The sequence below is a fragment of the Lissotriton vulgaris genome, chromosome 6 (genome assembly GCF_964263255.1).
Source record: "Lissotriton vulgaris chromosome 6, aLisVul1.2, whole genome shotgun sequence".
NCBI lineage: Eukaryota > Metazoa > Chordata > Amphibia > Caudata > Salamandridae > Lissotriton > Lissotriton vulgaris.
In genome coordinates this window covers 279,576,688-279,595,521 of record NC_141694.1, presented here as the reverse complement: position 1 = coordinate 279,595,521, position 18,834 = coordinate 279,576,688, and the positions used below count along the sequence as shown (strand labels likewise).

Here is an 18,834-nt window from a genome sequence, read left to right as displayed (position 1 = left end):
TGAGGTTTTAATAGCATAGACATGACTGTCCGGGGCAGTTTGTGGATCCCCTGGGTCAACAACGTCTGTCCAGGGTTCAGTGTGATCTTCTGGATCAGTGTCTACATGATAACTGTAATCTTCATTGTCACCATCCCCTACATCCACATCGGAGTATGTGGGTGAAATAGGAGCAGTGTCTCGTCCATGTGGTTGTGTAGGTTCAAAAAGAAGAGGTGACGTAGCAGAATCCCTCTTTTTCTTCAATGGAATTTTATATGACTTCATAGGTTGTTCTGGGGCGATCTTTCGCTTGAAAAAGGAAAGTCTACCCGTCTCAGCGTCGATGAATTGCCTCGACTGATCTTCCTGTGGAGGCTGTCGATGCTTGGTGGCCCCTTCTGTAGTTGTAGGCTTCGGCCCCATGGACACCTTTTTGGCCGCTTCGAGGGGCGAACGCCTTAGGTACCACTTTCGGTGGCAGTGTGAACTGAATCGGTGCCGACGACTTCGGAGGTTTACTGACTGGCTTCGGGGGTGGAGTGGCCTTCCGTCAGACAGCAATAGCCTTCTCTTTAATGCGTTGCAGCGAGTCCGACACCTGCTTCGAAAAGGAGGCGGATGGCTGTGTTGACTCGACGGGGTCTTTAGAGCCACTGCTAGTCGTGGACTCGAGGTCTTTACTGCCCTTAGCCTTGTGGAGTCGACGTTTAGGATCGGGAACGTTCTGAGTTTTGAGTCCCTTGTTAGTGTCTACGGCCTTCGGCGCAGACTTCTTCGGGTCGACGTCCTTGACCATTTTCTTCGGTGCCCCAGCCTTCGGCTCGACACCCTTTAGCGACCTCCCCGGGTCGATAATACTCTTCTGTTTCGTCGGTGTCGATGGTTCACAAGTCTTTGATCCGACCAAAGTAATACGCACTTTTGGTTTCGATTTAGTTTGCGGTGCTTTCGGTTTTGTAGACACCAATGCTTTTGGTTTCGATTTCGATCGGTCAACCGATGGCTCGTTGGAAATGTCCGTAGCCGGGCCTTGAGGCGAGGCTGTAGAACCAAGCGTTTGATCTCGGGTAAGGCCATGTGGCGATCCCTCGACCTGAGCCTTATCGAGTGTTTTGGTCACGGCCCCCGTACCAACGGTTGGGCCTAGCTCCTCGCTCGAGCTATCTTCCACGGCCCCAAAGGCCTCATCGTCGTCTCCTACCTCTTCGACGACGTCTTCATTATCGACCATCTCCACATCTGCGTCGTAACTGGAGTTGATCTCCGATGCAGGATCAGACAGGTTATCTTGAACTTCCTGCTCGACTCCCTCATCTTCCTCGGCATCGAAGATGTTCACCGGGTCAGGTGCCGTCGTCTGCTGGGCCTCCTTTCGCAATGCGCGTCGAAGGCGAATCGTCTTCTTGGAGCGGAACCGAGAACAAGCCATACAGCTGGCTTCATCGTGATCGGGAGACAGGCACTTGTTGCACACCGGGTGGACATCGATGTGAGGATACTAGGAGTTGCAAACGGGACATCTCTCGAACGGGCTGCGTTCCATAATGGATCGTCGATAAGGCCTCTGGCGTCGACCGGGCCTTAAGTGCTGAAAAGCCACGCAGCACTTCTTGACGTCCGGCTCGAGGATAGAGTGTGGAACAAGTACTGGGCACCGATCGCAAAGTCAATACCGACTATAACTAAAGGCCTTTTGGCCAAATATAAAGTTTTTTATCGATTACGAACCTGAGTTAACAAATATACATCCGAACCCAATGGCCGAAAAGAACAATCGGAGGTGGAGTGGATGCCCATGCGCACTGTAGTCCAGGGGAGGAGCCACCTATCTTCTCGTGATACTTCGAAGACTCTTCCAGGACAACAATGTGCAATCACCCGGACCCAACACTAAGCGGCGATCTATGCACAGATATGAATTCAGGAGCCCACATGCCTCGAACCAAAACTTTTTTTTTATATTGTGTCAACTGGACAAGGAGAAATGCTCTCAATAGCATGTAAAACACCAACACTTTTCTCTTGGCAGACTGGCTTTGTTGAGTTACTTGGTTATGTCTTACCGATAAGGACCCACTGGGATTCTCATATAGGGCCTGTGTCACTAATGTCCACGCACTCCTCGTGACAATAAATAAACAAATAATGGAGGGGAAAAATCGTTGGATGGGGCAGGGGATTATAATGTGGTAATTTCTTATGGCTCAAATTTCAGATATTTTATGTACGATCTCAATGCTCAGAATAACAAAATGATAGGATTATTAATGGTAAAGGATAAAACAATGTGCCAGTTACAGATATATGGCTGATTTTTTCCACAATAAACCTTCCTTGATATGTTTACATTGTACAGTCGGTTGTCGTGAAACTGGCAATAATGTATTATTCTTTGCATACATCTCTTATTTCTTGTCCCGCTCCTTTGTAAGCCTGCAGGGCTGTAAGTATGCTTTCTGAGTCTTGTAAAACAGCATTGACCTGGTTCCACACTTCTCGCTCTCCATCAGTTGGCTGTGCATCTGAGCAATTGAACAGGAAAAGCACAAATAATTAAATACCTTGTCAAATGCAGTAACAGTTACACATTTCAATATACAATAACAAACTTTCATCGCCCCTGCAGATTTACAAAATTGATGTAAATCGGTAGCATCACCTTTCAATACTCTAGTTTTCTGGAGTCTGAGTAGGCTAGACTTAGGAAATATTAGCTGGCACTTTAAATGTGTACAAAATCACTTATACAGGGATTTTAGTTTATTTTTCGAATATTAAAACACTCTTTGCCTGCTAGGAGTATGGACTCTCCTCCTAGTTTATGACGTTAGTATGAAAAGTTTCTCTATGCAGCCTTTGCACTTCATGTCATAATTTGGAGTAGAGAACGAGATTCAATGCGATTTCAGACATGTCAATTTGGGGATAAATTTGCTTTAAGAAAAAAAGATTCTTAAAGGAAATCACACCCTTGATTAATTACTAATACTGTAAGACCAGCTAGAAAGGAAACCATTTCTCCAAACAGAATCTTTAAAAAAAGAGGAGCAGGTGTGGCCAGAGGGCGAACTTCAACCTGCTTTTCCTATCAGGGTTTTTTTCCTTGAAGTAATTTGAAAGTGGTGACTATCTCTTTTTAAAACTCAGGCTAACTTAATGAACTTTGTACTTCAAGCGGCTGAAAACATAATTTAAGGCAGCATAGGGACTTAAGATGAGCTGTGTATTAATATGATACTGTCAAATAGTATACATACCTATATAACTAAAAACGTTGTCTGTAGTGCGAAAGCTAGACTTTTAAAAGTAAGATTTAATAGTCTCAATTGTAGAAATGCAGATGGTAAAATGGTGTCTGGAGTTTGCTCACTATGCACCAGCCGGTTAAAGTGACCATTCTAATAGAATGTAAAACACTGAAACCTTCCGCCACACAATATTGGTCAAAGTTGAACGAAACTAATGAAACTGTAAACTGAAATTCTCTACCTCCAGATCTCCATGATCATCTGAAGCTGTGACAGATCATGACCCTCTAATATTCTTGTTTATTAAAAATGGAGTTTATACAGTCTATTACCACAGCCACTGCTGTGGCAGCCATAGGAAGTATATACCATTTTGAATGCTATCTGAACATCTCTGCTCCTTCAGTGATGGGCATCCTACAGAGACATCAGTTTCCAAGTCATATGTAAATCAGCAACACAAGCATTAATTCGGGGACATCGAGCTTCCAGTCTGGTACTTTGAGCAGAGAAGCATCTTCACTACATCTCCAGTGTTAAGAATGTCCAAGAATACAGACTGAATCAGGAATTTTCATATTTATTTCCCTCAGGCTGTAGCTCTTTCGCCATATTTTTCAGGGGTTCGGTTTGCTACCTACTTTAACTCTAGACTTGCTACTTCCTTCCAGATTTCTGCTTCAGGTCTTAGGATCAGTTCACTTGACTGGTGGACTCCTGCCCTCTGTGGCCACCCATCTGCTTTTCCATGTTGCCCTTCTATTAGCAGGGTCTTAGCAGAGGTAATGATTTAGAATACACTAGTAGTGACAATGCTACACTATCTGACTAATAAGATGGGGTTACCAATGCTACAAAACATTCACTGGTTCCCCAGTCCTCTCTCAGATTGCCCCTTCGTTGGTGTCAGACTAATACCCAACCTGAGGTGAGATCAATGGTAATAGAACAGCTCAGCCTACAGCCAGAAAATTGGTAATGGGAGTGAGATTGTGCATTACAACACAAATGACGTGGCTGTTTCCCAATCAGAATGCTGCAAGAATTTCCGATCAGCATCATGAAATTCACTTAAGATTAATCGCAATACTTTATACGTGTGGAAGGTTCTACATTGAGAGGCAGGGCTGGCCAGCATCTAAAACATCACTGCTCCGTTCTTATTGCTTGCTTCAAGGACTTGAGTGGCATGGTCTAGCACCTACACGTACTTTTCTCAACTTTCACAGATGCCTCGGAACCATTGCCAAGGAAGCAATGGAACATGTGTACTGATAGACAAAGTAAATTTGAGAATTGTTGTGAGGCCAAATGATTTACAGTGACATCTGCTCATCATCAGTTAGAAGAGCTGGAGGATCTTAGATGGATAGACCCACTTGTGAGACTCTTCCTGAGGGGGCTCGTTCTGCTATTTCCAGAGTAGGTCTCCAAAGTTATTTCCACCTGAATCAGGGCATCAAACTTTAAAGTCCCTGCTATTCATTTTTTGCTATTAATAATGATAGTCTGCACTTCTTGCAAGATGAAAGGGGGTTATGGCTCAATCTAAAAGGTCCAACCTTATTAAGTAGCCAGGTTCATTTGTCGTTATCCCTGGCTAAGAACATGTAGGGACACAGCAGCAAAGACCTATGTAATGTTGGTCCACTAGAGCTATAGGGATACTGATGGCGGAGTGATTAGGAACATACAAGGCAGTTTACATGTACAACAGATTCTTGAGCTTCTTCCAGCACATTTCTTTTCAGTATTCAGATGTATGTGGGAAATTCTGGGCATACTCAGTTTGAAGATGCAACGGTCAGTGATGATATTCTGTAGGTACTGATTTAAGGACATGGGTTGCAGTAGATGAACTAGATATTAATTGAATGTGTTGTCTCTTATTTGGCTATCCTGTGTAAGAGGGACAAAGTGGTAATGAAATAACTATGTACTGGTAACTTAGATTACATTGAGTCCTACTGTCCCTCATCTCTTCATGACCTATGCAACACTCCTGGAAATGGTAAGCAAGCAGTGAATTAGTATAAGTGATCTGGAAAGAGACAAGAATTCTGCTTGAAGGGGAAGGGCTGGAAAGGCAACATATCCTGTAGTTTTGTATCGCAATGAGAAAAAGTAGTTGTCAATGTAATGAAAATCATCAGCAAGTTTTCTTGGCATTCCAGAAGAAGTACCAGTATGTACGCTATAGACCAAAGTGAACCAAAATAGAACGCCATATGGGCCTGCCAGAGTTGCCTTCGCTTGAATCTTAAAGTCAGCACTGGAAGAAAGGACTCAATCTCTGACAGTACCACTGCAGGATCACCCATCAGGTGCACAACTGCGTTTCATTCAAAAACACGTATTGGTCGGCCATATAAACTGGCTTGGTAATATAAAATAAGATCAAAATGTATTTTACTTATAACACGGACTACCTCGGACATCAAAATCAAATACGATGCAAAGTGTGGACACTGTAATCACATCTGCGTCTGACAGAACACAAAAGAAACAGAATATTCCCCAGAGACTAAGGACCGTGAGTGAAAGAGGCAAACAAAAATATTCTTAACAACATTCCCTTGTTTTGTATTTAAGTTAGTAGAGAGATCAAAGCACACAATATTGGAGCATGCAGAACATGCAGGCTTCAATTTTTATTAATCAAACATGCGCGGTTATAAAATTCAACATGAGAAATGAAGTAACTGCTGAGGCTAAAGGAAAGAGGGAAACTGTTAAGAATTCACAACTGAAGAATGGGAATGTTAACATTCTCTGCTGTTTAGATTAATTTGCAGGTATATTAAGTGCAGTATGATGCCAACAATAACACAGAACTGAAACCAAAGGGAAGAAATAAGTGACTTCAGGAGACACACATTCTGGATAAAGACAATTTAAGATTTCTATTGTTTTCCACTTCTTTTTTTTCATTTGACACCTGTTATAACGGTGTGATTAATTCAGTAGTGCATGGATGAAAAATAATTTTAATGGTGATAAGGTACTCTTGCTCATTGAAATTAGTCGGATACAATGCAAATAAAATCTTTAACAGGGGGTCCACCTCACTTTTCTTGCCCGGACCGGTCTCCCAGAGAATGCTCTCAATTGTTCCAGTACAGTTCAAGCAACTTTCACACTGTGTTGCAGCATGAGTAGTAGAGACAGCGGAGAGGTTGTGAATGGATGGCAATCAGGAGAAAGAGGACGATTTACAATGGATGTATTTTCCAATTGTTCTGCTATCCTCATCTCACAACTTATCTGGCTCAGTCATATATCACACTGTTTGGTGGCGACAGCATATGCTCAATCAAGAATTCAGCATATATAAGAGGCATTATCCCTGGATGATATGACTGTACACCAAGGTCGGCAAAACGGGCGAGCCCATATGGCTTCCATGCAGATTTACCAGATCGTCTTTGAAAAGCCACAGATGCTATCTTTGCTCAGGTGGAATGAGGGTGAAGGTTATATCGAACATGAATACGTCACACAAATCCACCACAGGAAAAAAAGATGATCTGAAATCCTCAGCATGGTTTTCAACATTATTAGTCTTGAAGGAAAGTAAGATTGAGTAGTTTTAGAGGATGATTCCATTGAAAATAATTGAGATTATATATTTTTGGAGAGTGATGAAGGTTGTGGGGATGGAGAATCCCAGTGGTGGCATTTCATCTGTTTGGATGATGATGAGCCCAATGAGGACACCCTCCCAATGAGGTCGATTTGAGAGCGATGCCTAAAGCTCCTTGTAGTTTGAGAGGTAAACTGATCAAGTAATCTAAGAAGGGCTTTTCCAGTAAAGGGGTGGGATATTATTGGGTGGTATGTACCACAGGTAAGGGAATTTATATTTTCTATAATACAATACAGCAGGGATGATATCACCATATCTATAACTTGCCATTCATACTCATTCATTAGGTAAGATATTGACAGTACACTAACCAGTTACAACTGTGTTAAAGTCTAATGTTTTTTAAATATTTGTGAGACTTCGGTCTTTGGCTTCCAGTCATGTTTTTAAAGAGACACTGTCGCCAGAAAATGCCACCGTCAAAGTCATTTGCTTAGACTTTTATCCTAGAAAGGTAGCATCATGGAGTGCAAATGTGCATATATGCCCAAAGCTTCTGGATTCTGTGTTGAAAGGGCTGCTGTGGCCTGGAAGGTGTATGCATTGGCACGAAAAATGTATACTTTTGACGACATTCTTGGCATGGCAAATGGTCCCTGTGCACGCAGTTCCAGTTAAAACTGCAGCAGTGGAAATAGGCTCCAACATACACTCTATCAATCCCAACCAGCACACAAGGGGCATACGAGTCATGAAAAATGTCAAACAAGCAAATGATTAAATGTTAATAAAATAAGCAAACGACTATAGGAAATTAGTCTGACCTGGGCATGCACCTATATAGGATCTGCAAACTAAGCCATATTGCCAAGGTATACATCAGTTCGTAGGATTTTAAGCAATAAAACAAATATGTTGCAAAAGGAAATTAGTTTTACTGTCTCCAAAACATATTATCGGAAACTTTGGCACACAAGCCTCCACATCTGTCAATTTTTGTATTTATCAGTTATACTTTTCCAAATTAAACAATATTGATTTCTTTATAATACTGTGTAATAAAAATCAGGCATGATCAACCCGGTAATTAAAATATTAGTCACTACTTGAAATAAGCTTGTTTGCAAATCGTATTAGTAACAACGTTTAGTGCATGCAAACATTAGTAAGGAGTAGAAGCCAGGCAAGAGTTGTGCTCACTTTCAAAGTCAAGGAAAAAGTTTGGCCCCTGATCAAGTTCTGTGCAAGTGAGAACTTTTAAAAGATTTCCCATTTGGCTCCTGAAAAATAGAAAAGGAAGAGACAAGGAGAGAAGAGGTGCTGAGTGCCGTTATTTCAGAAACATGCAACCCCACAGACATGCTTAGTGAACGGCCCTACTGTCTATACCTCTAAGTTGAAATTCTGCATCAACCAGCGGCTAGATCAAGAGAAACGTTTGCTTACATCCTTGTACTTCTGTTTTAACTTACTTTCAAAATCCAGGAAAAAATGTGGATAGTTCTCAATTTCCCTGGTAAGCACCTTAAGAAGATTACCCATCCTAGCAAACCTAGTGGATGTAATACAACATAATTAACAGTCATCAACTCAACATTTGGTTTACTTAAAACAAACAACGCAACATGTGTCGCTGCAGGCCAGGCAGTTTCTGAAGCCTCGCACGCTTGGTACAAGAGCTGGACATGTCTACTTGATGAATTCTATTTTATTTTATTTTTGTAAGTGATCATCCAGACCCAACAAAATATATTTCTCAACTGTCTTATGCAGAAGGGAAAAGTGTGTTTGCAGCATCAGAGTAATTACAAATAGCAGTTTAGATGAATAAAACCAACATATTCAACACTGCTAGGGAAGTATTTAGTTCATGCAAAGCCTTTGGCATCCATACAACGCTTCTGCTGTGCTTAGAGGCTGTCTTTTAATGAACTGCTTGATTTCTCTCTTCCCTGCGCCATTGCTAAAGCATATTAAAACTTTGTCTAAGAGTGCAGATCACCAATTACAGGTCTGTGCTAATTTAACACATTTCTCATCAGAGATTTTCTTTGAAAGATGATCATTAGTTTCTTCTGCATAGTCACATCGATGTACATTAAGTTCTGATCTGTCTGTTGGTTTACTATAGAGCCTTACAGTAGCAATGTGCAGTATAACTTCAGTGAAGAACTTGCCAAACAACTATGTGAGCATCACTAGGGAGAGGATTTGGCTCCGCCCACGTTAGGAGCCAGGAATACATGTTTTGATTGGCAGAAGTTGTACACATCCACACAAAAAGTGCTCGCCTTCCACACAGCTGCGATCATTTTATTTATCCAGCTGGTTGAGATTGAACTTTCTAGTGCACACACCTGTGTTTGTCATTCTCTAGTAGCAGCAGAGATGGGAGGAGGGCAGTTATTAACCTACATGAATGTTTAGGTCTGACTTGACAGTAGAACTGTCACCTGAAATTTTAATCTACACCAATGTTATTCTACAGTTCTTTCCTTCCACACATATACATATTAATTTCCATGCCAATCACTTGTAATGCTTCACATTACCATACATTATTCCTTAAAAGCCACACCAGTTGGCACTGCCAAGGATTATTTTTGGTTTGGGTAGGACAACTGACTGACCTTCAACAATGCATTAACAAAGCTAACATAGTTTGCCTTTAAATTATGAAAATGGCTATCTTCAGCTTCATTATTTACACACGGAAGAGGCATAGCAAGGGCACGAGTATATGCAATTTTACAGCAGCACCAATTTTCTTCACGTAAAACAGGCGCAAAATGGGCAAGAGAAAATAACCTACAAAGGGAAAAAACAGACAACATCAATGCAAGTTCTCCAACTCACACACACGAATAGACCCCCCAAAAACAGGAGCAGCAACAGTGCAGCCAGTCTCTCTCTCACACACACACACACACACACACACGCCTCATTGCAGAATGTTCATAGCTTGAGTTGGATTTGCTCCCTTTTGTCAGGTTTATGTGTCCTGATATAATGCACCTCTAGCTGCTCCAACATATCAAGTTTCCCTCTGTTAGACTTCAGTATACCATGACCGTTCGAAATGCATTCTACCCTAATCACGGCTTTGAATGCCTCTCACACAATATTATGCTCATATGTTGATGTCTCTAGTCCACCCCACCCTATCTCTAATTCACAACCAGAAACCATGTCTTGGTGGTGAACCAAGCACTGCAGAGTAATATGTGTATAACCGCTTAGAGGACTCTCTGACTCTCCAAAAGTCCATTAAGTCTTGTTGGTGCTTTATTAGCGAGTAAGACGGAGCATGCCCCACCAGGTTGCTGCTCCCTAGTAGTAGTACAATCTAAACTGCTCGACGCGGCAGGGTCCTGAACCCAATTGTCCAAGGACTCGATAATTCTCGCTTCGGTGCCCACTCTAAGCACGAGTTCACAATATGCAGCTCTGGGCAACAAGCTTGCTTAATCTCCACAACGGCCCCCCCGCGGCGGGATGCCTGGCTTTCACCTTGGGGATGCCCAGCACGGGTGATCTCACAGGGAAAAACCAGGACGGGTTCCCAAGGCAAGCGCCGAGATGCCCAAGGATAAAATCGAGCGCTATATAAGAACACACATACATACATACATACATACATACATACATACATACATACATACATACTGTGGAGGGTAACAAAGTCCCCACCTCAGAACAGCGTACAAGGCTGCAGCTTATTGCACTATGCATGACAGGATGAAAGTATCGAGGGTCGTAATAATTGTGGCTCCACATGTTCATTTTTTTCTTTTTAAACAGACTTTATTGATGACATTATCGTATACACTGCAGTAAAATTATACAGAGGCTGTCTTTTTCCTGCTCCACATGTTCATTATATGACCCTGGACAATCCAATATTTCCCCTCTAGGTTCACCTCTGAATCAAGAAAAATCCCAGCCCTCTTCTAATAAATGCTGAAACCCCTTTGGAGTAACTGAAATAGTTGGCAAAAAATCTATGTGATCGCCAGCCTTTTGCTAAATTGCAGCCCCTCCCTTCAGTGAGGTGTTTCCTGCAACAGCAGGATATCTATACATGCCTTGTTGGCATACGTTGGTACTTGTCAGGTTTTCCGTGGATCATTTAGGCCCATTGCGTTCCAAGTCATGAACTCAATAAGTGAGGCATTGTTATCACTTCTCATGGCCATTTTAACTATGGTCTGATTATGGCATGCGGGGTGTCACTACTGTTACCTGCGTGGCTAGCATTTAATTTGCAATTCTATTTTTATTTTATCACTCTTCTCCCCTCCCATGCTGAATATGAACTGTACAGTGGAACAACTATGCCCACCCTCCTTCCAAAACTCAATCTTCCCGTCAACTTTTGTGTGTAACATTCTACCTGGCATGTACGCCTGGGCCAACCTAGATGAGCCATCCTTGTTTCGGCTATGCCTGCCATTGTTTGCCGTATAACCAAAACATATAAACGTTCCTTCTCAGGAATGGCGCCCAGGATCTGGAACTCACTCCTTCCTGAAACGAGGCTCCTCCAACAAACTTTTTAAGAAAGAAGTAAAAGCGATTTTCATGGCTAAATACACATGATCTACTACTCAGTATTGCTCAAGAATCCGCTCTTACTACCTGCCCGACCCCTTGGACTAGGTGTATTACTTGTATTATCGACATAGTTGATTGTATACGTTCCCTCTTTGTATTTCTCTATATTATTGACGCACCTGTCTGACTCTGCATACTGTTCCTACGCCACCTCAACTATTCCTACTCTAGTATTACTGATCCACCTGTATGACTATGCACCCTGTACTCACCTACCTCAACTATCCTACCTTTATGTTATCTCCAAAAGCATTTTGAGAACGCTTAAACAAGTATATGCTCCTTCTTTTTGTATTTTTATATTACTGGCGCACCTGTTAACTATGCACCTTATACCTACACTACCTCTATTTTGACCTACCTCTTGTATTGTGACATACCTATGTAACTATGCACCTTTACCTAACTACCTCAACTATTACATACTATTATTCTTTCACCCCCTTGTCTTGTAAAGCGCTCTGATATCTGTAAAGATCTTGTTCGCGGTATATAAAACTTTTCAAATAAATAAATAAATAAACCATTTTTAATAACGCTATAGCCGACGGTCTTTGTCAGCGGCTATGGCGTGCCACATAATATAATATTACTTTTGTTTGTGTATCAACTGCTTTATATGCAGTACATTTTTCAAAATCATTTTGTTAGCAACCTAAATTGTAACACTAACATTAGAAGATAGTGAATATTATTCACTGTTTCGTTCTACCAGAATCGCTGAGACACCCATCATCTGTACAAAGCTCTCTTCAGTCAGCACATTATCTGTCAAACCTATCATTATGGAATTCAACATCGGCTTGCTGTCTTTCCATCATCATTACTATTCCGTTTTTTAATTTTTTTTATTTTTACAGTTCTTGTTCACATTGTACCCTCCACACTAGTCTGCTCAATCCGTAATGTAGGGAACCTCCTTTTTGGCCTGGGGTTAGTGGTGCTAGCCGCCTCCGTGGCTAGGTGGATTTCCTCCCAAGCAGCGACCTTCTGCTCGTAGGGCCGGTTGAACGAGACTGCTGCCAGCCACTCCAATCTTTAGTTCAACACCAGGAAGGGCCGACACAGCAGGCCGATCTTTCTCTAGCCTTGCTCTGGGTGTTACTGGGTTTTCGTGGCAGTAGCAGCGACATCAGGACAATCACTCGGTTACTGTGAATCTCTTCATCTGCACGGTCTCCGTGATTCTTAACCTGTGGTCCAGGGATCCCTGAGGGTTCACAAATCCTAATAGGGGGCTCCGAGAACGCGTAGAATAGTTAATCATATTAACAAAGTGCATCTAAAGAAGCAAATTGAAAATGTTTAAGATGTTCTGTTAAAGTAAAGGAATTTGAAATTGAATACTAAAAGTGCATCAAACAGAATATATTATGGACGATGAGTGACCTCCACAGATTTAGGAAATCTCCAACCTTCCCATTAAAATAAAACATAAAAATTGTTTATGAATTAAATAAAATATTTCATCATTTGTGTACATGTTTAATGAATGCTTGTTTGTTTATTTTTTTGTAATGGTTATGCAGTTCAAATCAACGAAAATGCTTAGGTTGGGGTCCCTGGCTTCTAGTAATGACTCTCTGGGGGGTCCCCGGATTCCAATAACTATTCACCGAGAATCCCTGTGCTCCAGTAACGATTAAGTGGGGGCCCACGGAAGTCAAAGGGTTAAGAAACAGGTGAATCATGGCAGCTAACCAGTATGTTTATATAGCTTTCGAGCATAGGGCTGCCGGAGCAATCTTAAACCGCTGCCATCTTTGTTGGGCTCTCTAGGCACGCCCCCAACCAAGCAAAACTTACTTACAATGTCTAACTAATTTGCTCATCCGTACACTGCATAAATCAGTTTACCCAACAGTTACGTAGAGTAATATAAAATGTACTGAAATATAAAATACAGAGGGGAAATTTGACGTTTTAACATTAGTGCAATGGGAACTGTTTAGTCTCACATATGGGCTTGTGTTAATTAGAAACTCCCTCTTTGCAAAAGGACAGCGAGATGAAAAGAATATCTTTTTTGGAGTCCAAAACATGAAGAGTTAAAACATTTGTTGTTAACCGTTCTGGCAGAATGCGTGTTCGTCCCAAACCAGACACCAAGTGATGAGCTAGAGGGAAGAGACGTCTTATCTTTAAACCTAAACCAGATGTGCTGTGGAGAGGAAGTGGATTCCACAACCGGGATGCTAGTGCAGGGAACGCTTGGCCACCCCATGTGCATTTCATACATTTGGGGGGAAAGACCAGAATTCTTCATCTAGTTGACCAGTGGGGTGAGGGACTTGTCGGCAAACATTATTGGAATCCTTATTACTACTAACTAAGAAACTATTTTTATAAAGAACAATGTATGTGCACAATACTCAAGAATAGTCAGTGCAGAGAGCCCAAGACCCGCGGCACGTGAGCCCAAGACCCGCGGCACGTGAGCCCAAGACCTGCGGCACGTGAGCCCAAGGTCAGGCACACGTGGTTGCCTCCTGCAGCATTCTGCGATATCTGAAAGTTCGGTAATGGTAGCTCTGAAATTTAAAAGCCATTTCATAGTGAATGAAAAAAACCCGCGCTACATACATTGGCGACCTTTGCAGCCATTGTAAGGTGAGAACCAACAGCTAGAAATCATAAACGTGAAGCCCCAGAGTGGGGAATAGTGCTGAGGCGGCACTCAACACTAGAATGCAGATTGTGCACCAAAACAACGAGAGCACCGAAAGAGTAGAGCGAAAGGTATAACGGAGTCTGCAACCTCATGAAACATTTTTGCAACATAAGCAGAAGATGCATAAAGTGAGCCTCTCCTTTATTTTATCTTTTGTTATAAACAAATCAGCCCTAAAATCATGCCAACAGACAGCCAAAACACAAACCCCCCCCCCTCACCCCCCCCCAAAAAAATCTATCCAACACCATACAAATACTTCCGGTTGAGAATGCAGGTTGGAAGCGCATCACCTAGGAACGTTCTCTCTCTCCTCTTGTAGTATGGTGTCGCTCAGAGAAGCAACCCTTTCCCGGGTATCGCCAGAGTCATAACAAGTCATTACGAAAGACTTCCGCAATAGGCTGTCCCGACCCGATGTTACCTTCTACCAAAATCTCGAAGGATCAGATACTATAGATCTGACCAACATTCAAAAGGGTGAGTACAAGATACCCTTGATTTTTCACAATAAAAGCTACAAGTAGGCTTTTAGTTTAGTGGTCCTGACGAAAGCCCCTAGAGGTCCCAAGAGGCTGAAACATGTTGACCTTGTTGACCACGATCATCATTGCGAAGACCAATAACCGAGTCTAAACACGCACGCCACTGTTTTTAGCTTCCTAGTTCATATGTCTCAAGAATAAAATAAGAGTCTTGAATTAAGGGATTTTAAAGCCACTTTTTTAAGAGCACGCACCTACTTTTAATCTCTGACCACTACTGCAAATCCAGTTGGTCTTCCTCCAGGTGGAGGTCAGCATAACGCAAGAAGAAAAGACCCAATGAGAATGCTGTTACGGCACACAAAGACGAAGAATCAACATATATCGCCCAACGCCTGTGTCCGTATATGAGGTTTTTTTTTTTTTTAACAACGATGGTCTGCCACGTTAGTTGAGACCCTGGAGACTTTTAAACAGTCATTGTCTCCTCAAGAAAAAAAGTTAGCACATCAACTGTTTGAATCATCTGGCAGGAGCCTTTGCCATCCGCTATTGGATGCAAGACAAGATTCAGTCCTGTGTCCTCATAAAGATGGGCAAAATCTCCACCGTCTGGTTCATAAACCACCTAGGGGCAATCTGTTCAGGGCCTTTTGTATTTAGCACCCAATTTCTGCCAGTTTTGCCTGGACCATAACATATCAGTCACGGTGGAATAACTTCCTAGTCAGTAGAACAGAGTGGCAGACTGGCAATCCCGCCACTTCTGGGACTCCGGTCTTTGGAAGCTTCACCCGGAGGTCCTTGCCAACCTCCAGGGCCTCTGGGGTCTGTTTTTGGTGGACCCGTTGCCTCCAGATTGGATCAACAGCTACCCATGTTCTTCAGATGGAAGCCAGATCCTCAGGGGACTGCCACGGAAGTCTTTATGCAGGACTGGGAACCTGAGAAGGGCTATTTGTTTACCCCGTTTGTGATTATTACCAGGACTTCAGCGCAGATCAGTAGTCAATGGGCAGACGTAGTTTTGGTCACCCCGATTTGGAAATTTCACGTTTCTTTTCCGGCTCTTGTAGAACTTTCTTGGGATTCTCCAATCCCTCTCCCCGACTCTCCTCCTCAATCCGGATCAGACGCCACATTAGATGGTGTTTGGGAGGGGTCACTTCATCTCATGGCATGGAGGATTACAGGGGACGATGATCGCTTCTGGGGCATTCGGCACAAGCTGAGGACCTTCTGTCAAAGGCATATTAGATGGTACTATCAAAAGATACTGGTCGGCTTGGAAAAGATGGTGTCAGTGTGTGCGACGGAGTTGCAATCCCATGGGTGGCGATGTAGTGCAAGTTTAAAAAATTTTGGCCAACTTAGCACGGTAGGTTATGGCTTACCTATCGATCAACACCTTCCGTTCACCTATCTCAGCGGGACATGTAACTGTGGAAGGGTCCCCAATAGGGGAACATCCTTTTGTATGTGGACTTCTATGTGGTAATTGGCTATCTTTGCCTCCGGAGCCGCGTTCCTCAGCACTTTGGGTTGTCAATAAGGTGCTAAATTATTTCCTATTCATGATAACTTAAACAGGTCCCTATCAAGGAAGGAGCTTTTGGCGAAGCTCGAGATGTTTCTCTGCATGTCTTCGTGCAAGCAGGTTTTAGATGTTCGAGCCCTAGCCTTTACGGGAAGGTTTCCCCCCCCCCTCTGGAGTGTCCTTTACACTGAGCATACATACGAAATCTAATACCAGAGTTATAGAATATCCAGTGTCTCCGGAATCTCCTAAACTGTGTGTAGTCCAGTGCCTTAAAGGCTATGAGATGTCCATGAACTTCTGGCTCCCGGTTGCGAGCCCACCCTAATTGCCCTCAGGAAGCCACACAAAGCGGTGTCCACCCAGACCATACCCTGTTGGGTATGGTAGGCCATGCAGGAGACGGGAGTGGATCTTAAAATCTTTGATGCAAACTCCACTTGTGGAGCAATGGCCTTTAAGGCATTCAGTTTGGGTGGCCACCTGGAATATACATCATGAACGCAGCCGATTGGTCCTCTGATTCTACCTATAGCACAAGTTACTTACCTTCGGTAACAATATATCTGTAAGAAACAGTAGTTAGTATTAGATTCCTTACCTTAGAATATCCCCAGGCGTCAGGCTTACCTTAGAATAGATACCCCAGCAATACCAACCCCGGTGGTGGGTCTGCAAACCAATAATCACACCAGAAAGTCCTGGAGGACGGAACGGCCAAAGAAGCCATCCCTCTGGACTCTGCTGTCCAGGCAGTAGTGTCTTGCGAACATGTGCAGCTGGGCCCACGTAGCTGCCTGACGTATGTCCTGCAAGGGGACTCCCCGGCCCAGGGCAGTAGTAGCCGCCGTGGCCCGAGTGGAATGGGCCCTCAGCCCAACAGGAGGCTCCTTTTTAGCCAAGGAGTAGCATGCCTTGATGCACAAGACGACCCACCGAGAGATGGTCCGTTTGTGCACCGCCCGTCCCTTCTTAGCGCCAACGTAACCAACAAAGAGTTGGTCATCCACCCGGAACTTGTGTGTGTGTGATCCAAATAGAAAGAGAGCGCACGTTTTGGGTCCAGACGGTGGAGACGCTTTTCCTCTTTAGAGGGATGCGGAGGCAGAAAAAAGGTGTGCAAGGTGATGGACTGCCCAATGTGGAAGGCTGTGACTACCTTGGGCAGGAAAGAGGGTCTTGTCCGCAACACAACCTTGTCCGGATGGACAGAAAGGAAAGGAGGCTTGGATGAAGGAGCCTGGAGCTCACTCACTCTCCTGGCAGAGGTGATGGCAACCAGGAAAGCAGTCTTAAGGGTAAGAAGACGGAGAGGACAGTTATGAAGTGGCTCGAAGGGAGCGCACATCAGAAAAGTAAGTACAAGGTTCAAGTCCCACTGAGGCATCACGAAAGGAACAGGGGTGAACATATGAGTGATGCCCTTCAAGAACCTATTAACAACTTGGAACTTGAACAAAGAAGGCTAATCATTTCGCATCAAGAAGGTGGAAAGGGCAGAAAGGTAGCCCTTAATAGTGCCCAGAGCAGAGCCCTGCTGGGCAAGAGAAAGAAGGAAGAGGAGAACCTCAGAAAGAGGGGCAGAAAGGGGATCCACAGCCTTTGCTGTGCACCATGCCACAAACTTGTTCCACCTGCAGGCGTATACCGACTTTGTGGAGGGACGCCTGGCTGCCAGAATCACATCACAAACTTCAGGAGGCAAGTCAAATGGCTTCAACTGTCCCCGCTCAATCTCCAAGCATGGAGGTGGAGACTGGACAGGTTCGGGTGGAGGACCGTCCCCTGCTGCTGCAACAAAAGGTCCTCCTGAAGAGGCAGACGAATCGGGGGATCGACAGACATACTGAGTAGCTCGGGATACCAGTATCTTCGTGCCCAGTCCGGAGCCACAAGGATAACTTGGGCCCGGTCGCGTCTGATCTTCTTCAGCACTTTGGGCAGAAGTGGTATAGGCGGAAAGGCGTACAACGTTCCACTCGCGACGAAAAGCGTCTCCGAGCGAGTGCCGCCTTGGAAATTCCAACCCGCAGAACTGATGAAATTGCGCGTTCTCTTCTGTGGCGAATAGATCTAACCAAGGCTCTCCCCACTGCAGAAAGAGGCCTTGCGCCACGTCAGAGTTCAGAAGCCATTCGTGATCCATCATGCACCGACGGCTGAGTTCGTCCGCCCTGGCGTTCAGGGAACCTGCCAGGTGTTGAACCACCAGGGTCACGCCCTGATGGTCCAGCCACTGCCAGAGGCGCAGAGCCTCCTGGCATAGGGTCCACGACCCCACCCCACCCTGTTTGTTCCAGTACCACATGGCAGTGGTGTTGTCCGTGAACATCTGCACTACACTCCCCCGGACAGAGGGGAGGAATGCCTTCAGTGCAAGCCGGATTGCCCGCAGCTCCAAAAGGTTGATGTGGAGCCGGGACTCCGCCGGAGACCAGAGGCCTCTGATCTCCACTTCTCCCATGTGGCCTTCTCAGCCCTGGAGGGACGCGTCCGTCACAACTACGTGCTCCGGTTGGGGTAGGGAGAGGGATCTGCCCTGACCCAATCGCGGTCCGTGAGCCACCACTGCAACTGTCTTACAGTGCCCTTCGAGATCAAGACATGGTCGGACAAGTTGCCCCAATGCTGGGCCCACTGAAACTTCAGGTCCCACTGCAGAGCCTGCATCCGCCACCTGGCGTGATGCACCAGAAGGATGCAAGAGGCCA

The 18,834-nt window shown here is 44.2% G+C and overlaps 1 protein-coding gene across 10 annotated transcripts in view; it reads right to left on the bottom strand.

The window, feature by feature from the left end:
* Positions 1 to 18,834, bottom strand: part of CYRIA (CYFIP related Rac1 interactor A) — a 315,678-nt gene that overhangs the window by 117,244 nt on the left and 179,600 nt on the right. For 5 of the 10 annotated variants that reach the window (XM_086926310.1, XM_086926311.1, XM_086926312.1 and 2 more), the window contains 2 exons: positions 8,289 to 8,368; positions 2,383 to 2,504 (listed from right to left, as the gene is read on the bottom strand). In XM_086926310.1, coding sequence (XP_086782436.1) covers positions 2,383 to 2,504; positions 8,289 to 8,358 — 192 coding nt within the window. In that variant the 5' untranslated portion in view covers positions 8,359 to 8,368. Of the gene's footprint in view, positions 1 to 2,382; positions 2,505 to 8,016; positions 8,097 to 8,288; positions 8,369 to 18,834 lie in introns of all 10 variants that reach the window. The other 5 variants (XM_086926306.1, XM_086926308.1, XM_086926305.1 and 2 more) reach the window with 1 other exon arrangement.